The 21,214-nt window shown below is 64.3% G+C and overlaps 2 protein-coding genes and 1 long non-coding RNA gene across 4 annotated transcripts; 1 reads left to right on the top strand and 2 right to left on the bottom strand.

Moving 5' to 3' along the window:
* Positions 1 to 1,840: 1,840 nt before the first annotated feature.
* Positions 1,841 to 13,087, bottom strand: XKR7 (XK related 7). 2 transcript variants are annotated; one of them, XM_064167725.1, is made up of 3 exons: positions 13,049 to 13,087; positions 5,602 to 5,801; positions 1,841 to 4,700 (listed from the first exon to the last, which is right to left on the bottom strand). In XM_064167725.1, exons 2-3 carry the CDS (start codon positions 5,723 to 5,725, stop codon positions 3,733 to 3,735), a joined length of 1,092 nt encoding a protein of 363 aa, XP_064023795.1. In that variant the 5' UTR covers positions 5,726 to 5,801; positions 13,049 to 13,087; the 3' UTR covers positions 1,841 to 3,732. The 2 variants fall into 2 exon arrangements, with proteins under 2 accessions (XP_064023795.1, XP_064023794.1); XM_064167724.1 differs by lacking the exon at positions 13,049 to 13,087 and adding an exon at positions 12,747 to 12,752.
* A 2,423-nt stretch (positions 13,088 to 15,510) lies between these two features.
* Positions 15,511 to 17,131, bottom strand: LOC135188346 (uncharacterized). The gene is made up of 3 exons (XR_010307667.1): positions 17,022 to 17,131; positions 15,792 to 15,864; positions 15,511 to 15,681 (listed from the first exon to the last, which is right to left on the bottom strand). It is a non-coding gene; the product is annotated as an uncharacterized LOC135188346 (long non-coding RNA).
* Positions 17,132 to 18,284: 1,153 nt separating this feature from the next.
* On the top strand, positions 18,285 to 20,909 carry PDRG1 (p53 and DNA damage regulated 1). Its single transcript, XM_064167733.1, has 5 exons — positions 18,285 to 18,467; positions 18,685 to 18,760; positions 18,835 to 18,909; positions 19,503 to 19,583; positions 20,554 to 20,909. Exons 1-5 carry the CDS (start codon positions 18,300 to 18,302, stop codon positions 20,634 to 20,636), a joined length of 483 nt encoding a protein of 160 aa, XP_064023803.1. The 5' UTR covers positions 18,285 to 18,299; the 3' UTR covers positions 20,637 to 20,909.
* The last annotated feature ends 305 nt before the right edge of the window (positions 20,910 to 21,214 follow it).

Raw genomic sequence — 21,214 nt, 5'->3', positions numbered from 1 at the left:
GGATTTGGGCAGAAGCTGGGGCTGAAGTAGACTGGGATGGGACTGGGGCTGGGGCTGCCCACAGGCCCCAGCTGCAGAGCAGCCCCTGCCCCTCACTGCCCCAGTGTCCCCACTGGCTCCAGGACCCCACACCAGCCCTGCCCCTCACTGTCCCAGTGCTCCCCACTGGCTCCAGGACCCCGCACCAGCCCTGCCCCTCACTGCCCCAGTGCTCCCCACTGGCTCCAGGACCCCACACCAGCCCTGCCCCTCACTGCCCCAGTGCTCCCCACTGGCTCCAGGACCCCGCACCAGCCCTGCCCCTCACTGCCCCAGTGCTCCCCACTGGCTCCAGGACCAGCCCCACCTCCTGGAGCAGCACTGTGGTCTCCAGCCCTCACTGCCCCCATCCTCCCTGCGCTGGGCTCCGGCACAGGCAGTGGCACTGGCAGGACCTCATGCAGCAGCACCCAGCACCCCCTCCCCACGGCCACCCAAGGGGTCCAAGCCCCCCCGAAGGGTCTGGGGATTAACCAAGGCCTCTGGCAGGGTGGGGGCTGGTCCGGCAGTGGCCGTGTCCGGCCGTGTCCTGCGGCTTCCTCCTTGGCACGGATCCTGCCCACACACCCCTTCCTCGCCAGGGCCACCAGCACCAACCAGCGCCACCAGCGCCGCATCCTGCTCCATCTCCCAGCATCTCCGAGCCCACCAGGACGGGGGGTAGGGGACAGAAGGGGGACATGGGGGCGAGCCGGAGGTGCGGGCAAGGAGGAGCCCCCCCGCGGGCAGAGCTTACTGAAATGAATTTAATAATTAATTATCTCATGTTGCAGCAAAATTAAAAATATACAAAAAGTTTGTGGTATACAAAAAAGTCTCGGTCCAGACCCCGGCCCAAACGCTGCCCCCCCCCCAGCCTCCCCCCGCTCGCCCCCCGCCCACGCCGAGGGTCCCAGAGAAGAAGGTGGCACACAGAGTATTTACAGTACGTGACAGCGGCTGCCAGCTCCCGGCGCCAAGGAGGGGGGAGGGGGCAGGGACGTGGCTGACACCCCCCTGGCAGCCCCCCCCCCCCCCCCCCCCACCAGTGGGAAGGAACAGCCCCAGCCCACATTGCTCCCCGCTCCCTGAAGCCCAGGGCAGCGCTGCTGCCACCCCAGGGGTGCCGTTCCCAGGGGCCACAGCCCTCATCCCCGGTGAGAGCTCCTCATGCCGTAGTGCCCGGCTTGGTCCCTCGGTCGTGCCCCCTCACCGTGGTTCTCGTGGGCAGCTGCCACCATCCTGGCGCTGCCGCTGGCATCGGGTCACTGGGCTTGGCTTCCCCTGGGGCACAGGCTGGGCGGGTGGCAGCAGGGTGGCCAAGCCCGTGCTCAGGAGCGGGGCTCATGGCTGTCACCTAGCCCCACGCGTGGCCGAGGTCCCAACCCCGAGCAGGGCAGCACCGGGGGACAGGGGCTGGTGTGGAGACCCCTGCCCAGAGTGGCCCAGGGCTGAGGGTACCGTGGCTTGAGTGCATAGAAAAGTGTCCCTCTGCCCCACTGGCATGGCCTTGGGGTCCCCACGCGAGCCCCGGGGGCGAAGGGCAGCACGGGGAGGGCAGATGGCTCCGCTCTGCCTTCGGGACAGGGGACACAGGGGCAGCCCAGAGCAGCCACCTCATGCTGGCACCTGGTCCCCACACGACCTGTCCCCATCCCTGGTGGCTTCAGAGCTCTGTGAGTGGGACTCAGTGAGGGTCCAGCCCAGCTCCCCTAGCAGCTGCCCCCGACCTTCCCTGAGGAAAAGAGACCCTCTCGCAGAGCTGAGACCCCCCCGCCCAGAGCCACCCCACGCCTGGCACTGCCCCCAGCACGGTTAGCACCCACCGCTGGTGTCCATCCCTTACTGGCAGCGAGCAGTGAGGTGTGTGGCACCCAGCCCAGTGCCTGGCCCACTGCCCGGCTCACTGCCCAGCCCACTGCCCAGCCCACTGCCCGGCCCACTGTCCAGCTCACTGCCCAGCTCACTGCCCGGCTCACTGCCCAGCCCACTGCCCGGCTCACTGCCCAGCCCAGGGCCCGGCTCACTGCCCAGCCCAGTGCCCAGCCCCAGGCACGCTCCGCACCCTCCTCCAGAAGGCTCTCCGAGTTAGCACCAGTTAGCAGCAGTGGGCACAGCGAGTGCCCGCCCCGGCCTGCCGCCGCCGCAGCGCTCTAGCTACAGAGAAAAGGGAAGGAGAAAACCCAGCGTGGCGCCACCCGCACCGCCCCCGCTGCTCACCCCGGCCGTGCCATGGGGACGGACACCCGCCCTGGCACAGCGGGCAGCAGCCAAAGCCATTCCCAGGGGCAGCATCCCCGCGCCCCCGTATGAGCCCTTCTTCTGGCTGGCACAGTGTCTTATGCCATGCCTCATGTGATGCTCCTTGGCACCCAGGGCTGGTGGTTCTGCCCAGGCTCCCTATCCCTGGGCAGGACTTGGCACTGCAGCACCCTGTGGGGTCACTTTGGGGGGCACGGGAGGTTCAGGGAAGGCACAGGGGGCATGGCTGGGGGGTCCCGCAGCTCCCCTGCCCCTGCCAGCCCCCTACACATACACACACAGAGGGACCCCCCCCCCGTGTGACACGCCTGGCACCAGGGGACACAGGGTACATTCAGCACAGCCCTTTGGGTGGGGGCACCCCAACGGCCCGGGCAGGACCAGGGACACATTCAGACCCGAAGCCCGGGGAGCCTCCACTCCTCTGGGCAGGCAGGGGCTGGCAGGGACTGGCAGCAGGGAGGCAGGGCAGGACCCCACAGAGGAGCTGGACGGGGACGATGCCCGTGGTGGGGTGAATGGAAACGCTCCTGGTTGGGAAGAGATGCCCAGCCAAGACGGGGAGAGGGGGGGGGGGGGCGAATCCCACTTTGGGAAGCCCTGGGAACACTGATGAGCCTCCATGACCCCCCCACGGCAGTGCCAGCCAAGGCCCTGCCCTGCACCCCCCCGGCCACAGCGGAGGTAGAAAATGTCACACAAAATGTCACAGGTGAAAACAACCCCAATGAGATGAAGCAGCTGCTGGGGGGTGGGGGGGTGGGGTGGGTGCGGGGGGGTGATGGGGCACAGCCAGAGCCCACAAACACCCACCCTGGTCAGGGTCTGCACCCCACAGGTGAGCAGAGACCCTGTGAGGCTGGCGACATGGCTTGACCCTGAGGCAGGGGGCCTGAGGGTGCAGAAGAAGAGGTCCCCTGGGACCAGCACTGCAGGGTATGGGGGGAAGCAGGGGATATGGGGGGGCTGTCTGGACCCCCTGTTGTCCCCTACCCAGGAGTGACAAGCCCCACACACCCCCCCAGCGCAGCCACACTCCAGCCCCACTGCCCTGCCGTGGCACAGGCACCCATGGCCCCATGTGCTGCCCACTGTGTCCCTCACACCTGCCAGCCTCCAGCCTGGGGCGTCCCTGGCCCCCACCCTTGCCCCACTGGCATGGTCGGGCCACAGCAACCCCCACTGCAGGCTCAGGCACCGTGAGGTATTTTGGCAAGGACAAGCCCCGGGGTTGGGGGGAGCCCCGGTGACCACCCTGGGGTGGGACGGGGTGGGTCTTGGCTGCGGGAGGGTGGCTCAGGGTGGGGGGTGGGGGGGATAGCACCAAGAGACCTCCCCGTCCCCCGCCCGCGGGGTGGCACGGCGGCAGCGCCGGCAAACCCAACAGAAAGGCAAACAGCTGCGATAGACGCCGGGATGGCACCGGGAGGGGTGTGTGTGTGTCCCCTCACCCTACACGGTGGTCTCATACTCCAGCACCTCTTGGGGGGCCCCGGCGGTGCGGTACTGCAGGCGCGGGGTGGTGGGCGAGGCGTACTCCAGCGCCAGGATGGTTTTCCGCAGGCGCCGGTCGATGAAGTGGGCATCCCAGGCCGGGTACTTCTTCCTGGGCAGGTCGATGCGGATGACAGGACCCTCTGTCCGGGGGGCGCGGGCGGCTGGAGCCGGCGGGGCGCAGGGGCGCACCTGGAAGACGGGCACGCAGCTGTCCCGCTCCCCCGGCGCCCCCTCCCGTTCTCCCCCTGTAGTCCGCGGCAGCGAGCGGGGAGGACTGGTGACGGCGGCGTCCGCCGGAGACCCTGGCACCGGGGGGGGCTGCTGCGGCTGCTGCTGGCGGAAAATGCAGCCCCCGGTGCGAGGGCTGAAGATGGGACCGTTGGGGTGCAAGAGGCAGTAGTAGATGAACATGAAGAAGATGCCGAGGGCGAAGCTGGAGCTGACCACGCAGACGAGGATTAAGGCGTCGAAGTCGGAGGTGGTGTCGCGGTCGTAGTAGAGGAACCAGAGGATGGTGAGGGCTGCGTTCTCCGACAGGGTGATGACGTAGTAGATGCCCATGCGGTAGCGGCTCCGGCCCTCCTTGACGTTGAACCAGCAGAAGATGTAGATGATGCCCACCACCATGTTGTAGATGATCTCCTCCCACTTGGACATGCAGAAGTCCGTCTCGCCCTGGATGATCCAGAAGGTCATGATGCACCAGTGGGTGACGATGAAGATGCCGAAGTAGAGCTGGAACACGGAGGCGAAGAGGGCGAAGGCGATGGCGCGGGCGGCGATGGTGAAGAGGTGCCAGAGGATCTGCACCACGGCGCCCTTGTAGGACATGGGCAGCTTGTCCTCCCGCGAGTCCCGCAGCACCTTCTGGTAGGAGGCGATCATCCAGGCCAGCGACACCAGCGAGGCCGAGGCGGAGAGCCCTGCGGGGGCAAAGCAGGGAGGGGCGGTGAGAGCCTGGGACAGCACAGGGTCCTCCCCTCGGCCGCTCTTGTGCCACCTCCCTTCTGGCTGTGCTCCCTCCCCTCGCGTCTCTGCCACTCACGAGTCCTGGCCGGGACGGAGAGCTGGGGCTGAGGAACCTCATGGAGTTCAGCTAGGGCAAGCTGAACCTGCCTCTGGAGGGGAGCATCCCCTGCACCAGGAGGGGTGTGGGGAGCAGCTCGGTGGAGAAGGACCTGGGGGACAAGTTCCCCATCAGGCAGCAGTTTGCCCTCCTGCTCAAGAAGGACAATGATTTTCTGAGGTGCATGAATAAGAGTGGGCAGCAGGGCAAGGGAGGTTCTCCTGCCCCTCTACTCTGCCCCAGTGAGGCCACATCTGGAGTCCTGGGTCCAGTTCTGGGCTCCCCAGCTGAAGAGAGACAGGGAAGTGCTGGAGAGAGTCCAGAGGAGGCTACAAAGCTGCCCAGGGGCCTGGAGCAGCTCTGTGAGGAGCAAAGGCTGAGAGCCTGCAGAAGAGCAGCCCCAGAGGGGAGCTGAGCAATGCTCAGCAAGAGCTGAAGGAGCTGTGGGGGGCAAGAGAATGGGGCCAGGCTCTTGTCAGTGGTGCCCAGGGACAGGCCAAGGGGCAGTGGGCACAAACTGGATGCCAGGAGGCTCCATGAGGAGAAACTTGTTTGGTGTGAGGGTGCAGAGCCCTGGAGCAGGCTGCCCAGAGAGGCTGTGGAGTCTCCTTGTGTGCAGAGCTTCCAAGCCCAGCTGGGCAGTGTGCTGCTGGGCAAGCTGCTGGGGGTGCCCTGCTGGAGCAGGGGTTGGCCTGGCTGATCTCCAGAGGTCCCTTCTGACCGCCCCAGGCTGGGCACGGGGGGGTTCCAAGCCTTACCCTGCAGGGGCTCGATGCTGTTCTGCTGCACCATGATGCTGAGCTGCAGCACCAGCTGGGGCGCACTCTTCAGGAAGGTCTCCAGCAGCCTCAGCATGCTGATGTCTGCGCTCTCGAACATCATCCGCCAGTAGAAGTGGCGCCGGCGGTGCTCAGCCTGCCAGCGGCTCTGCAGCCCCAGGTACAGCGTGCGGAGGTACCTGTGCGGGCGGGACGGGAGAGTGAGAGCAGCTCCCCCCCTCCTCTGGCCGTGTCCCACGGCCAACCCGCTCCGGCCAGCACTGATCCGGGGCCACAGGAAGCCCTTCAGAGGGCAGTGGTGATGCCGAGCACATCCCTATCCCACCGCGGGGCCACAAGGCACTGGGAAAGGGCAGCTTCGTGCAAAGCCAGCTCAGCCCTGGAGCCCACCCGGCCATCGTGGTGCTCACCTGCCCATCACTGTGCCCACCCAGCCATGACGGTGCCCACTCAGCTATCATGGTGCTCACCTGCCCACCACAGTGCCCACCCAGCAATCAACCCCACCCCCCAGCCTGACTCCCTCCCCCCAAGCCAGGCATCTCACCCACAGCCCCACTCTCTAACCACCCCAGCCCCACCTGTGGCTGCTTCTCGGAGCGGGTATTGTGGTCGCAGCTGGCACAGAGCCCACCCTGCCCGGCCCCTGCCCGGCCAGAACGGAGGCACCAGCTGGTCGTGCCGCGGTGCCCACGGGAAGTTCCCGGGTGCTCGTGGCGGTGCTGCCTTGCTCTTGGCAGAGCTGCGGGCACAGGCACAGGCTGGCCCTGGCCATCTGGTCGTCGGCCGGGGGTCAGCGGAGGTGTGCGTGGCACTGACGCGGGCGGCAGCTGAGTCACCACCGCCAGAGACCCTTCCCTGCGGCACGGGGCCAGATCCGGGCACAAGGGGAGGAGAGCCGGGGCCAGACGGGGCGGGAGATCCCCAGGATGAGAACAGGAAGATGAAACAAGAGGATGTTGGGCAGTGAAGCCTCCTCCCGGCTCTGCCAGGCTGAGCGGTGGCCTCTGTCAGCTCCAGCAGGCGCTGCCAGCCGGCCCCGGCAGCCGGGAGCGCCGGAGAAAGCCTGAGCCCAGCATTTTCAGCTCATCCATCAGCAGGAGGAGGCAGGAGCCAGCCCCGCTGCCACCGCGGGGACAGCTGCTCCCACCTCTGGGATGCACAGCCCCATAGACCACGGCAGGGGCCATCAGCTGGAGCGACCCGTGGCCCCCGTGCCACCCTGCTGCCATCTGCTCCCACCTCAGGCAGCCTCGTTGCCACCTGTCCATCCCTTCCCACCACCCTGCTGGCAGCCTCCAGAAGCCTCCCCAGCCCTAGTAGAGCTGGTGGCTGGGTAGGATGCTGCTGTCAGCAGACACCACCAGTGGGGAAGTTCTACCTCGGTTCCAGTGGGTGCTGGGGGCTGTGAGGACCTTGGAGTGGCCTGCCAGGATCTGAAGGGGTCTGGAGGAGGGCTGGGGGAGGGACTATTGACAAAGTCTTGTGATGACAGGAGGAGGAGGAATGGGTTTGGACTGGCAGAGGGGAGACTGGAACTGGATGTGAGTAAGAAGTGAGGGTGGTGAGACAGTGGCACAGGTTGAGGGTGGTGAGATCCTGGCACAGGTTTCCCAGGGGAGTTGTGGAGCACAGAAGCACCCAATGTGATCAAAGATCACATTGGGTGCTTCTGTGCTCCACAACCCCCCTGGAAGTGTTCAGGACCAGGCTGGATGAAGCCTCGAGTGACCTGCTCCAGTGGGAGGTGTCCCTGCCTATGGCACAGGGTTGGGGGGGAGGGGTCTGGAACTGGCTGAGCTTTGAGCTCCCTTCCAACCAAACCCATTCTACGATGCTACGACTCTGCCTCCCCATCAAGCTCCACAGATCTCATTAAAAGCAGATTTCATCTCCCGTCAACTCTCCAGCCCGAGCTGCTGGTTCTTATTTGTTATGCATTTGATCATCCCTGTGGTGCTCCAAGCCCTGAGAACCATCCCGGGGCTGGCAGCTCTCCGGCAGGCGCCGACCCGCCCAGCGCCGCGGCGGCTGCAGGGGAAGCACCAAATCAATCACTGAGGGGGGGGGGTGGGGGGGTAGGAAAAAAAGGGGGAAGGGAGAGGAAAAAAAATCATCATTTAATTTCCTCCCCCCTCCCCCAGAAAAAAACGACCCCAAGCCTAGATGATGAGGCAGAAGCTGCCAGGCAGAGCTCTGCCGGCTAATTGCTGCCGCTGTGTTACACGGAGCCACCTAACGAAGGCCCCGCAGCAGCAAGGTGGTGCCAGAGCACAGGCGTGGATGGGTTTGCTAAAGCCCTGCCATGGGTGGGTTTGCCAGAGCCACACCATGGATGGATTAACCAGAGCCCTGCCACAGCCAAGTCTGCCTGAGCCACACCATGGATGGGTTAACCAGAGCCCTGCCACAGCCAAGTCTGCCTGAGCTACACCATGGATGGATTAACCAGAGCCCTGCCACAGCCAAGTCTGCCTGAGCTACACCATGGATGGATTAACCAGAGCCCTGCCACAGCCAGGTCTGCCTGAGCCACACTATGGATGGATTAACCAGAGCCCTGCCACAGCCAGGTCTGCCTGAGCTGCACCATGGATGGGTTAACCAGAGCCCTGCCACAGTCAGGTCTGCCTGAGCCACACCATGGATGGATTAACCAGAGCCCTGCCACAGCCAAGTCTGCCTGAGCTACACCATGGATGGGTTAACCAGAGCCCTGCCACAGCCAGGTCTGCCTGAGCCACACCATGGATGGGTTAACCAGAGCCCTGCCACAGCCAAGTCTGCCTGAGCCACACCATGGATGGGTTAACCAGAGCCCTGCCACAGCCAAGTCTGCCTGAGCCACACCATGGATGGGTTAACCAGAGCCCTGCCACAGCCAGGTCTGCCTGAGCCACACCATGGATGGGTTAACCAGAGCCCTGCCACAGCCCTGCCACAGCCAGGTCTGCCTGAGCCACACCATGGATGGATTAGCCAGAGCCCTGCCACAGCCCTGCCACAGCCAGGTCTGCCTGAGCCACACCATGGATGGATTAGCCAGAGCCCTGCCACAGCCCTGCCACAGCCAAGTCTGCCTGAGCCACACTATGGATTAATTAACCAGAGCCCTGCCACAGCCAGGTCTGCCTGAGCCACACCATGGATGGGTTAACCAGAGCCCTGCCACAGCCCTGCCACAGCCAAGTCTGCCTGAGCCATACTATGGATGAATTAACCAGAGCCCTGCCACAGCCAGGTTTGCCAGAGCCACACCAGAGCCAAGGGTGTGAGATCCCCACCATGGAAAGGCTTATTTGGGACCTGGCACAACCAGGTTTGTCCAAGCCACACCACAGCCAAGCCTGCCAGAGTCCCACCATATGGATGGGTTTCCTGGATCCCCACTGTGGATGGACTTACCAGAGCCCTGCCACAGCCAGGTTTGCCAAAGCCACACCAGAGCCAAGTCTGCCAGATCCTCACCATGGAAGGGTTTGCTGGGGACCTGCCACAGACAGGTTTGCCCAGGCCACACCATAGCTGGGCTTGCCAAAGCTCTGCCATAGCTGGGCTTGCCAGAACCTCACCATGGTGAGGCTTGCCAGAGCCTCACCACAGCTGGGTCTGACAGAGTCCTGCCACAGCCAGTGTCACCACCAGTGCCACCATTCCCCCCCAGATCCCAACTCCTGTCCCCAGCTTCTAAGGGATGGAGCAGCAGCAGCACTTGGTTATAGCCAAACCTGCTCAGTGTGGCTCTTGGCTGGAGGAGGCTGAGGCCATCCTGATCCCAGCTGCAGAGCCGTGGGTGGGATTTTCCTAGGAGGTGATCTGGGCTCTCAGCCTCTGCTCTCTTCGTTAAGCAAAGGGAGAATCACTTCCCTGATGCAGCCTTTTTAATCCCTCACACATCTCACCATGCCAGGGCACCAGGGAGAGCTGCATGCCCCTGTCCCCACACCATGCCAGGTCCTGTGCCCCCAAGGTGGCTGGGAGCAGCTGAGCCCACTCACGCTCAGGTAAAGGCTGGGTCTGGCCCCAGCTCCTTGTCCTGCACCCCAGGACCCCTACACTTGGGTCCTGCAGTGGCTAGAGCTGACACCCCAAATCTGGGTGTTCCCAAGGCAAGAAAGAGAAAAGCAGAGGGGTACAGGCAGGCAAAATTTGTGGGTCATGACCCCTCCCCAACCTTTTGAACCCACCCAGAGACTGCCATCAGGGGTGGCACTGGGTCCCCAGGCCAACAGATATGAGGGCACTTTTGGGGGTGGACAAAGAACCTCAGGTCTGGTTTCAGTGACCTTCAGGCAGACAAACCAGGTGAGGCCCCAGGCTAGAGCTGATACCATGGGCACGGGCAGGGCTGTCCCTAGCAAAGTGGCACCTGCAGAGATATGCCAGCAGCTGCCAACCACAGGGGTGACCTTTTGCTAGCAGAGAGGATAAAGATCCCTGAGCCATAAACCCACCTGGGCAGCAGATCCTGAGCACAGTGGTGGCATGGTCCTGGTTGGGGGACAGGTCTGTGTCACTGCTGCTCACCAGGACGTGGGCACACAACTGGGCACCATTTCCAGCAGGTTTGCACATCCATCAGTGCAGGAACAAGCTTCAGCAGCTGGAATTTGGGACCATCCCAGAGCCAGAGCTGGGAGCTGCTCCACAGCTGGGCAGCAGCTGCCTTGCTGCAGTCCCAAGCACAGCTCCAGGCTGGATGGGGAATGGCTGAGAGCAGCCCTGAGGAAAAGGCCCTCAGGGTCTGGGCTGGTGAAAAGCTCCACAGAAGCCTGCAGTGTGAGTGCAGCCCAGACACAACCCTGTGCTGGCTGCAGCAAGAGCAGTGTGGGCACAGGGCAAGGGAGGGGATTCTGCCCCTTGGCTCTGCTCTCCTCAGACCTCACCTGGAATCCTGTGTGCAGTTCTGGAGCCCTCAACACAAGCAGGACATGGAAGTGTTGGAGCCAGTCCAGAGGAGGCCACCAAGATGCTCAGAGGGCTGCAGCAGCTCTGCTGTGAGCACAGGCTGAGAGAGTTGGGGCTCTGCAGCCTGGAGAAGAGAAGGCTTGGAGGAGCCCTTGGAGTGGCCTTCCAGGATCTGAAGGGGGCTCCAGGAGGGCTGGGGAGGGACTATTGACAAGGTCTGGTGATGACAGGAGGAGGAAGAATGGGTTTGAAGTGGCAGAGGGGAGATTGAGACTAGAAGTTAGGAAGAAGTTGTTCGCAGTGAGGGTGCTGAGAGCCTGGCACAGGTTGAGGGTGGTGAGACACTGGCACAGGTTGAGGGTGGTGAGACACTGGCACAGGTTTCCCAGGGGGGTTGTGGAGCACAGAAGCACAGAATGTGATCATAGATCACATTCTGTGCTTCTGTGCTCCACAACCCCCCTGGAGGTGCTCAGGACCAGGTGGGATGAGACCTGCCTATGGCACAGGGGGGTTGGGACTGGCTGAGCTCTGAGCTCCCTTCCAACCTAACCCATCCTATGACTCTATGATCTGGGGTCCTTGCTAGGGCTGGGAGCTGGCTTTGGTGAGGCTGAGACCTGCAGAGGCACTCAGCAGGCCAGGAGATGGGGGAAGGAGCAGACATTTGCCCTGACCAAGGGAAAAAAGCCTTCCCTTCATCTCTTCCACCCTTCCTTAGCTGCCACATCCACCTGCGCCAGAGCCAACCGCGCTAATGGGTTTAGCAAAGTGCATTAAACTGGGCCCAGTTAATCCCAAATCCCCAGATTAGGAAGAGCCTCAGCTGCAGCTTGAGACCAGCCTGTCCTGGAGGGTCGGTGCTGGGAGTTACAGCTTTAATTGGCTTAAGAGCAGCCACGGTGCAGCGGCTCAGAACGTGGCTGACACCACCCGGAGCAAAGCCCCAGGTCGCAGCCTGGCCCCAGCTCAGCCCAGGATCGGGTAGTTGCCCACTGGGCACCGAGGGCAAGGCTCAGCAGCTACCAGGCCAGAGCTATCATCCTTCCCTGGCATGCCAAGGCAGGGTTTGCAGCTCTCCTGCAGCCAGTACACCCTAGAAGCTGGCATGGGGAGGGCCAGGGGATGGCTGTGCCAGCCTGGGAAGGGGCAGGAGCCCCTCCAGCACAAGGTAGCAAAGTTGGGCACCCTGGGAGCATCCCTGGAAATGCAGCAGCAGAACCAACGCGTGCGGACAGCAACAGCGAGTGGAGGAGCCTCAGGACCCAGCAGCTCAGGAAGGGAGACAGCCCCGAAACCCGAGACGGGAGCGCTGCCTGCTCCCTGCTGCCTGCTCCCTGCTCCCTGCATTGTTCCCGGAATTTGCCATTGTCTCCGCTCTCTTCCCGGCACCAGCTCGGCGGCAGCGCCGGGCACTTCCCTCTTCATTCCCAAGGATGGATCTCAGTGGAGCAGGGAGGGAGTGGGGCCGGTTCCAGGGTGGGAAGGTGTCAGTAAACCCTCAGCTGGGGCTCCTGGAGGGTCTGCAGAGACCCTGAAAAGTGCCTTCAGCTTGAGTCTGCCAAGCTGCCACCCGCCCTGTCCTCACAGCCTGCCTGTAGCCAGCCCAGGAGGGGACAGGCAGCAGGCTCTGGCCAGGCTGGGGACAGCTGGCACCTCTTCATCTGCCACCCTGCAGTCTACAGCAAGCTCCAAGCAGGACCACAGGGAGGTGCAAGGGAGGAGGATCTGAGACCAAGATGTTTGGGGCCTGGCAGAAGCACTTCACACACACAAGACCTGGCTGCTGTGGCCAGGCAGGATCCCCAGCACTGCCTGACTGTGGGGACAGCAAGCCTGTGCCACCCAGCAGGCCTGTGCCACCCAGCTGGGCTGCAGGATCCTCAGGCCAGCTTCTGCCCACACCCACCTCTCCAGCCCACACCCACCCACTCCTGCAGCTGGGCTCTGATGGGGGCTCTGCCCCTGGCACCCATCCTGCTGTGGTTGCAGAGGAACTGACCCCCATGTTCACCCCCATCCAGGTCCCCCCTTGCCATCTCTGCATGTGTCCTCCGTGCTGTGCCCAGTTATGCCACCCCGTGTCCCTGCTGAGCCCTGCCACCAGCCCCAACCTGTACCTGTGACCCCTGTGCCCCCAGACCTGCCCCAGCCACAGGAAGCAGATGAGGCCCTGCAGTCCCATCCTGACCCTTGGACCCCCCCTTCTCTTGTACCTCCAGACCTGCTCCAGCTGCAGGAGGTGGATCAGGCCCCATAGCCCTATCACAGCCTCCCCATCCCTCCATTTCCCCATACTCCAGACCTGCCCCAGCTGCAGGAGGTGGATCAGACCCTGAAGCCCCTTTCTAACCCCCCCCATGCCTCATGTCCCCATAGCTCCAGACCTGCCCCAGCTGCAGGAAGTGAATCAGACCCTGAAGCCCCTTCCTGACCCCTCCAGACCTGCCCCAGCTGCAGGAGATGGATCAGGCCCTACAGCCCCTTTCTGACCCCTCCATTCCCTATGTCCCCGTACCTCCAGACCTGCCCCAGCTGCAGGAGGTGGATCAGACCCTGCAGCCCCTTTCTGACCCCTCCATTCCCTATGTCCCCCTAGCTCCAGACCTGCCCCAGCTGCAGGAGATGGATCAGGCCCTGCAGCCCCCCACGCCCCCCGTCCCCGTACCTCCAGACCTGCCCCAGCTGCAGGAGGTGGATCAGGCCCTGCAGCAGCCAGACGCAGAGGCGGCAGCAGCCGCGGGGCCCTCGGGCGCTGTCCTTGGTGCTGCCGGCGCTGTCCTTGGTGCCGGCGGCGGCGAAGTCGTAGACGAACCACCTGAAGCTGAGCAGCTGCACCACGAGCGAGGGCAGCAGCACGAAGAGCAGCGTCAGCCCGAACCACCAGCGCTGCCCCCGCACGTAGTAGTGGGCTGCCAGCCACAGGTCCGAGGCACCGTCCGCGAAACAGACCAGGAGGGCGCAGAGCACCCAACAACCGTCCCGCAACCGGTAACGGCGAGCCGGGGGGGAAGCGCCGCCCGCTCGCCTCCCTCCTCCTCCTCCTCCTCCTCCGCCGCCGCCGCCGCCGCCCCCCCCCCTCCGGGCTCTCCAGCAGTACGGCCGGGCCGCCGCCTCCGCCGCCGCCGTCCGACTTCGCGGCCATGTTGTCGGGGGAGAGGAGGAGAAAGGAGGGAGCGGGAGAGACTTCCGGAGGGAGGACGGAGCCGACGAGACCGCCCCGGCAGCGCCCGCCCCTGCCGGCCTCGCCCCGCCGCCCGCCGGTCGCCGCCGGACGAGACCCCCACCCTCTGAGCCGGCTACGGCAGCTCCCGGCCCGCCCCTGCCGCTCCCCTCCCTCGGCACCCACCTAAACCTGCCCCTTCCCCTAGCCCCCAGCTGGCCCCGGGAGCCCTTAGCCCATCCCCGCCGAATCCGCACACACACTCCCGGCCGGCACCGGGAGCTCCCGGCCCGCCCTTGCCGTTCTCCGGCCCCGCACCCACCGAGACCCGCCCCTCCGCCCGGTACCGGGAGCCTCCAACCCTCCCCCGCCGCTCTCTGGCCCGGCACCCCCCCCAACACAGCCGCACCTCGGCCGGTCCCGGTAGCCCTCGCCCCGCCCGGCGCCGCTCCCCCTCCAGCAGGAGCGGCCCCCCCGCCAGCCGCCGCCGCGGGGTCCCGGGAAGCGCAGGATGCCGGTGGCCGCCTCGCTCCGGCGAGAGGGTCAGCCGGCGCCTTCCCCGCCCGGTCCCCGCCCGCTGCCAGCCGGTGCTTCCCTGCGGCCCGCCCGGGTGCCGGCAGACACCCCCGGGGCAGAGCCCGACCGCCCCCGGCACGGCTCGCCAAGGAGCGGAGCTCCCCCAGCCCCATAGGGCCCGGGCGGTGCCACCCTCCCTGAGCTCAGCTTCCCAAGGGCCACCTGCCCGAGGAAGTCCTAGCAAGGACCTGCCGGGCTGGACCCGAGCCCAGCTTGGGAGGAAGAGCCTCAGCCTTGGGGGAGTCCCTGAGGAGCCACAGAGTCGCTGCCAAGGTGCCCATATGGACCCGAGCAGCTGCACAGCCTCGGGTGAAGTGCCAAGGGAAGTCTGCAGGTGGACCTGAGGCATCGATGTTTGGGTGCTCCTGTGCCCAGGTTCTGCCCTGCTCCTCAGCTGTGCCCCACAAGCTCACCTCTGTTTGTTGCCCGTGTTTGGGTGGGGCTCGTCCCGTGTTTGGGTGGGGCTCGTCCCGTGTTTGGGTGGGGCTCGTCCCTTGTTTCACGGAATAGAACCGCAGAGTCGTTTGGGCTGGAAAAGGCCTCTAAGGTCACCCAGTCCCAACCATCACCCCAAGGGCACTGTGGCCACTAAATTTTGTCCCCAGGTGCCATGGCCACAGGTTTCTTGCACAGCTCCAGGCATGGGCACTCCTCCACCTCCCTGGGCAGCCTCTGCCAATCCCTGACCACTTTCAGGAAAGAAATTTTTCTTACTATCCATCCTAACCCTCCCCTGGCACAGTTCCAGGCCATTTCCTCTTGCCCTCATATCTGATACTAGAGAGAAGAGCCCAACCCCCACTAGGCTGCAGCCTCCTCTCAGGAGCTGCAGACAGCAATGAGCTCTGCCCTGAGCCCCCTCTGCTGCAGGCTGCACCCCCCCAGCTCCCTCAGCTGCTCCTCCCCAGCCCTGTTCTCCAGACCCTTCCCCAGATCTGTTGCCCTTCTCTGCTCCTTCTTGGAGAGAGGAGCCCAAAGCTGCCCCCAGGATTCCAGGGGTGGCCTCAGCAGTGCCCAGCACAGGGGCACGACCACTTTGTTCATGGGAGCATGTCCCATGTTTGGATGGAGCGTGCCTGAGCCCAGGCTGCCCTGGCAGTGCCAGCAGCTGGCACCCCATGGAACACACTCACCTGAGGAGCAGCCACCCCTGGCTTGCCTGGAGGAGAAGGCTCTTTGCTCCCTTGCAGTATGACTTCAGGGATGATCACAAGCAGGCAGCTGCCTGATGAAGGCAGCTCAGCACCTCTGGATTTTACCCACCCTGCTCATCCCCAGGGCAGTGAGCAGGCAGCAGGCGAGGGAGGTTTATCCCAGGAAACACAGCCAACTTCCCAGCTGATCCCACCTCACAGGGCAACGAGGGGGATCTGCCCACATTAGGGGTGAGTTTGGGTTCCTGGAGTGCAAACCTGGGGGGTGGGGGGTGTCGTTAGCCAGCAAAAGGGAGCAGAATCAGGCCCCCAAGGAGGCTCTCCCGATGCTGCATGGATTAGCATGAGAAAAGCGACCGAAACCTCACCTCGAGATGCTCCTGACAGATCCCCTCGACAAATGCCTGCCTGGGGGAGGGGCTGCTCCCAGCATCCCAGAGCCTGAAGGAAAGAGCCTTTTATCCACTGCTGCCAGGGCCAGACCCCCTTCAGAGAAAGATCTCCACTGGCCAAAACCTCCACCAGTGTCCAGCCAGCCCCAGCCCTCTCTGGTCTTATCCCTGGGAATGCTCTGCCCTGGCTAGGCAAAGGAACAGAGTCGGTGCTGCCACAGTGGTGGGCACAGCACTGGGGAGAAGGGACCTGGAGGCCAAGCAGAGACAGATCCACCTTCCCTCACAGCCCCTGAATCACCCTCTCTAAACGCAGGGCCTGACATCCACAGCCTGAGAACAAGGGGGAAGTCTGGTTTATCTTAACAACAGTCCCCAGCAGCCAGAGGGGAAAATGAGAGAGAACCAACCCCCACCCCTGAAGCCTCCCTGTGCAGCTGGCAGCAGGCAGGAAGGGCTCTGGCTGCATACAGAAAAGTGTTGCAAGGAAGCAAAAGGAGGAGGCTGAAACCAAACCCTGCTCCTTCCACCACAAAACACACAACAAAGCAAAGCAGCCCTCGGCAGCAGGGTGGGGGGAGGGGTGCCCAGTCCCTCTGACTGCCCAGTTCCCAGCAGGGCACAAAAGCAAGCAGCTGGCCCACATGGGCCTCTGGTGCCTGGGCTGAGGCCAGCCTCGGAGAGAAAAGGCTGCCCCTGGCTCCAGGAGGAGAAACCTCTGATGGTTTGTGTCTGGCTCCGAGCTAGGCTGGGGAGGCCTGCGGAGCACAGCTCTGGCCACCCTGTGCTGCCCTGCAAACGCTGTCCTGCTGCCCCTGCTGCTGCCAGGACACAGCCAGCCCACCCCTGTCCCCATCTCCACCCTATCCCCATGCACACCCTCTTCCCATCTCCATCACCACTCTGTTCCCATCCCCACCCCCACCCTGTTCCCACCCACATCTCCACCCCATTCCCGTCCCCATCTATCCCTCAGAGACTCTGAAAGCTCCTCCCTGGGCAGTGCAGGACCTTCTGGAGGAGGCGGTGGGAGCAGGCTTCCAGCCCACTGGAGGGCTCAGCTGCCCCCCAGCCAGGCCACGCTTCCCAAGCACCACGCCCAGCTTCCAGCTCTGCAGCCAAAACCTGCTCCCTCGGGGCCGTGCCCCTGTGCCCGCAGCAGGACAGATGGGCAGGGCTGCCGCTGGAGCTGCTCTCAGCACGCACCACGGGAACCAGGTGCTCTTCCCTTCCGATCCCAGCGAAGCAACAAGGCTCAGATGATGCCTTCACGCCTGGCAGACAGCTGAAGCCAATCACTCCGTGGCGAATGCTGCAGTGGGAGGCTGCAGGAGCAAAGCAGACCCACCTCAAAGCAGATCCCATCTCCTGCATCCCACTTTGCAGCCAACTCCAGCGCCCCTGTCCCCCCGGGACACTCCTGGCCCCAACCCTGAGATGGTGGCTGGGAAGCAACTGGTCCCTGCTCCGTTCTGGAGCTCTCCAGCCAGCCCCCTTTCCCCCCCCCCCCCACTGAAAAAGGAGCATTTCCCAGCGCTGGCGCCCAGCCCCAGTCCTGCTGCCTCTTTTGGTGGATGTCAGGAAGGATTCCAAGCCTTGTGAGTCACTCACAGCCCGGCCAGGATGCTGCTCCCCAGCGCTCCCCTGGAAGTGCCTGAGCTCAGCCCACGCTGCCGGAGCTCTCCCCAGTCAACTGCCACAAACGACCTGATGGGATTAGGGCCTCTAATCCTCCGAGCTGGCATCCCCCTGAAGGGATTAGCTCTCCGCACAAGTGTGACGATCGCTGCCCAGCCTCTGCCTTGCTCCCTCCATCCCCGGGGTCCCTGTGTGCCCCCCAGCACCCCCAAGGGCAGCACTGGGCACCTGCAGGCACCTTCGGGGCTCTTCTCCCCCAGAAGAAGAGCCCAAGCCAGGCGGTTTGTCCGGTGAGGGGAACAAGCCAACAGCTCGGGGCCGCTGGTGCCTCTCTTCTCGCTGTGTCGGGGCTGTCGCCTCCCGGAACGGCACAACACAGCCTGGAGCAGCGGCGGCGTCACCGCCCTTGTGCCGCTCCGCCTGGCTCCGGCCGGGGCAGGGACACAGCCCCCACGGCCTCTGCTGCCTGCCAGGCCCGGCTGGGCTCTGTGACCCCTCGCCTGGCGTGCCAGGGGTCTGCCCGTCCGTGCTGGCCCTGCTCGGTGTTCCCCGGGCTGCGGGGGGCTGTGCCGGGGTGCGGGCTGGGGCCCGTGAGCTCCCGCCGCGCGGGGAGAGCAGCCGGGAAACCTCCGCCGGGCGGCGCGTCCCGGGGGTACGGAGCCAACCCTGGGGACAGGAGCCAGGCGCGGGAGTGCGGAGCCAGCCCTGGGGACACAGAGCTGGTGTCGGGGGCACGAGGCCAGTCCCGGGGTCTGGTCCCGGTGCTGTCGCCGGCCCCGCGGGCAGCGCCCAGGGCGGCCGCCAGAGGGCGCCCTGCCCCCGGACCCGTCCCGCCGCGGAACCTTCATGCGCGGCGGCGGCGGCAGCCCGGACGCGCCCGGGACGGGGCCGGCGGCGGCGGCGGGGACTCGGCCCGGTGCGGGCGGCGCCATGGCTCGGGACCCTGCCTTCGTGCTGCGCTACCTGGCCGAGGTGGAGGAGCTGGCCGAGGACGTGCTGGCGGCGCGGCAGCAGGTACGGCCTGCCCCCGGGGCCCCGCCGAGCCTCCTCCCGCTGCCGCCGGGGCCCCGCCGAGCCTCCCCGCCCTCCTCCCGCTGCCGCCGGGGCCCCGCCGAGCCTCCCCGCCCTCCTCCCGCTGCCGCCGGGGCCCCGCCGAGCCTCCCCGCCCTCCTCCCGCTGCCGCCGGGAGCCCCCCGAGCCCCCGGCCGCAGCTGCTTCTCTGCCGCTGCAGATCGTGGATCTGGACGCGAAGCGGAACCGAAACCGTGAGGCCCTGCGGGCGCTGCACAGGGACGCGGAGCCGGACGGTGAGCGGCGGGGCGGCGGCGGGCCCGGGCGGAGGCAGCGCTGCTGACGGAGCCTTTCCCCTCTCTGCCCCCAGGCAAGGCCATGGTCTGCTTCGGGGACATGTTCGTGGAGCTGCCCACAGCGCAGACCAAGGAGATGCTGCGGAAGGGTGAGGGCGGCTGGGGGCAGCTCTGCTCCGGCAGCAGAGGCAGCAAAGCAGCCTGAAGCCGGCTGGGGGCTGGAACAAGTGACAGGACGAGAGGGAATGGCCTTCAGTTGCCCCAGGGGAGGTTTCGGTTGGCCGTGAGGAAGAATTCCGCGTCAAAGCCTGGCCCAGGCTGCCCAGGGCAGTGCTGCAGTCCCCATCCCTGCAGAGCTTTCAGAGCCCTGGGAGCTGTGGTGCTGAGAGCCATGGCTTGGTGGTGCCCTGGGTTAATGGTTGGACTTGATGACCTTGGAGGTCTTTTCCAACCAAAATGATTCCATGCAGTGCCCCCCAAACCTCTCAGTAGCAGCCCCGGGCAGGTTCTCAGCTGGCCTGAGCAGTGCACATGAGGTCATGAAGCAACCTCGAGGTCATGAAGCAACTTCGAGCTCATGAAGCAACCTCGAGCTCAGGACACAGTGGAACCCCAAGGCAGTGAGGGAGAAGCCCTCTGGGACCCCTCAGACTTAGGTTTCTGCTTGGAGCATCCCACAGGAGGTTCTCTTTGCACCTCAGAGCCCCCCAAATCCTCCTCACTTCCACCCCTCTTGTGTCAGACCAGGAAAGCCTGGATGAGGAGATAAACAACCTCCGGAGGGAGCTGCGTGTCAAAGTCAATCGCCTCTTTGAAGCTCAAGGTAAATCTTCCAGCCCTGGAAACTCTTCCACCGCTAAGAGCAGACCTCCTGCGTTGGGAGGGTCCAAAAAGCTCCCTGCTGTGTTCCTGCAGCTGCTTCCCCACCGGCCCTGCAGTTCCTTCCCTGCTCCAGCAGGGTTGTAAGCTCCTGATGTGGAGCTGCCACTCTCCAGCATGTAGCTCATCCTCGGCATGTTGAGGGGGGGGGAGTGAGACACTGGCACAGGTTGAGGGTGGTGAGACACTGGCACAGGTTGCCCAGGGAGGTTGTGGAGCACAGAATCACCCAATGTGATCAAAGATCACATTGGGTGATTCTGTGCTCCACAACCTCCCTGGAGGTGTTCAGGACCAGGTTGGATGAGGCCTTGAGCCACCTAGTGGGAGGTGTCCCTGCCTGTGGCACAGGAACTGGCTGAGCTTTGAGGTCTCTTCCAACCTAAACCATTCTGTGATTCCATGTGGAGGTGCTGGAAGGTGGCCAGAGAAGGGCCATGAGGAGGAGCAGAGGGCTGGAGATGCTCTGCTGTGGGGAGAGGCTGAGGGGGTTGAGGCTGTTCAGTTTGGAGAAGAGAAGGCTCTGAGGTGACCTCGTTGTGGCCTTGCAGAGTCTGAAGAGAGCTACAAGAAAGCTGGGGAGGGACTTTATAGGCTGTCAGGTAGGGATAGGACTGGGGGGGATGGAACAAAGCTGGAAATGGGGAGATTCAGAGTGGATGTTAGGAAGAAGTTGTTCAGCAGGAGGGTGGTGACAGCCTGGAAGGGGCTGCCCAGGCAGGTGGTGGAAGCCTCATCCTTGGAGGTGTTTAAGGCCAGGCTGGATGAGGCTCTGGACAGCCTGCTCTAGTGTGAGGTGTCCCTGGCCATGGCAGGGGGTTTGGGTCTGGCTGATGCTTGTGCTCCCTTCCAACCCTGCCTGATTCTGTTCTATGATTCTGGAGCCAAATCCCAATTTTTCCCTTTCCTCTCAGGCAAACCTGAGCTGAAAGGATTCAACCTGAACCCAATGACTGCTGAGGATATGAAGCTCATCAATCGCATCCTGGAGGGCTGAGGTGGCTCTGCCCTTGGCACAGCCTCAGTTGTGCTGTCACCTGTGGAGCTCACACTGCAACAGCCACAGCTGCAGGGCTGCAGCTCATTGGTGTGCCCAGAGCCCACGCTGGCTGAGCTCCTTGGCAAGTGCTGGGCTGCTCCTCAGCCACCACACCGCAGCCCCTTTGCCCCACAAACCTTTCCCTGCTCCTTGCTGCAGCCTGGGTGGCAGAGCCAGAGGTGCCCGTGCCCAGGGTGGAAGTGGGATCATTAAAATCAGAGCAGTGGGGAATTCCCAGCTCTGTCTGTCTGCTCCATGTTGGGGTTTTTATCAGAGTGCTCAGGGAGTTTGGCCTCAGAGCTGCTTCATTGTCCTGCTGGGAACAGGAGTGGGAGGAGCTGGGAATGCAGAGCGTGGCTGGAGCGCAGCAGAGGAGTTGTGCACCCTGTGGCATTCAGGCAGAGCCAGGGCAGGCATCTGAAACACGGCAGGAATCCCTGAAGCTCTGCAGGGAGGGGCAGGGTCCTCCCAGTCTCGCTGGGAATACAGCTGCTGCTGCTAAGGCAGAGGCTGGGGAGCACAGCAGGAGGCTGCCA

This window comes from Pogoniulus pusillus, chromosome 29 (assembly GCF_015220805.1).
Source record: "Pogoniulus pusillus isolate bPogPus1 chromosome 29, bPogPus1.pri, whole genome shotgun sequence".
NCBI lineage: Eukaryota > Metazoa > Chordata > Aves > Piciformes > Lybiidae > Pogoniulus > Pogoniulus pusillus.
The sequence above is the reverse complement of the archived record's forward strand: the minus strand, read 5'-3'. Positions and strand labels throughout refer to the sequence as shown.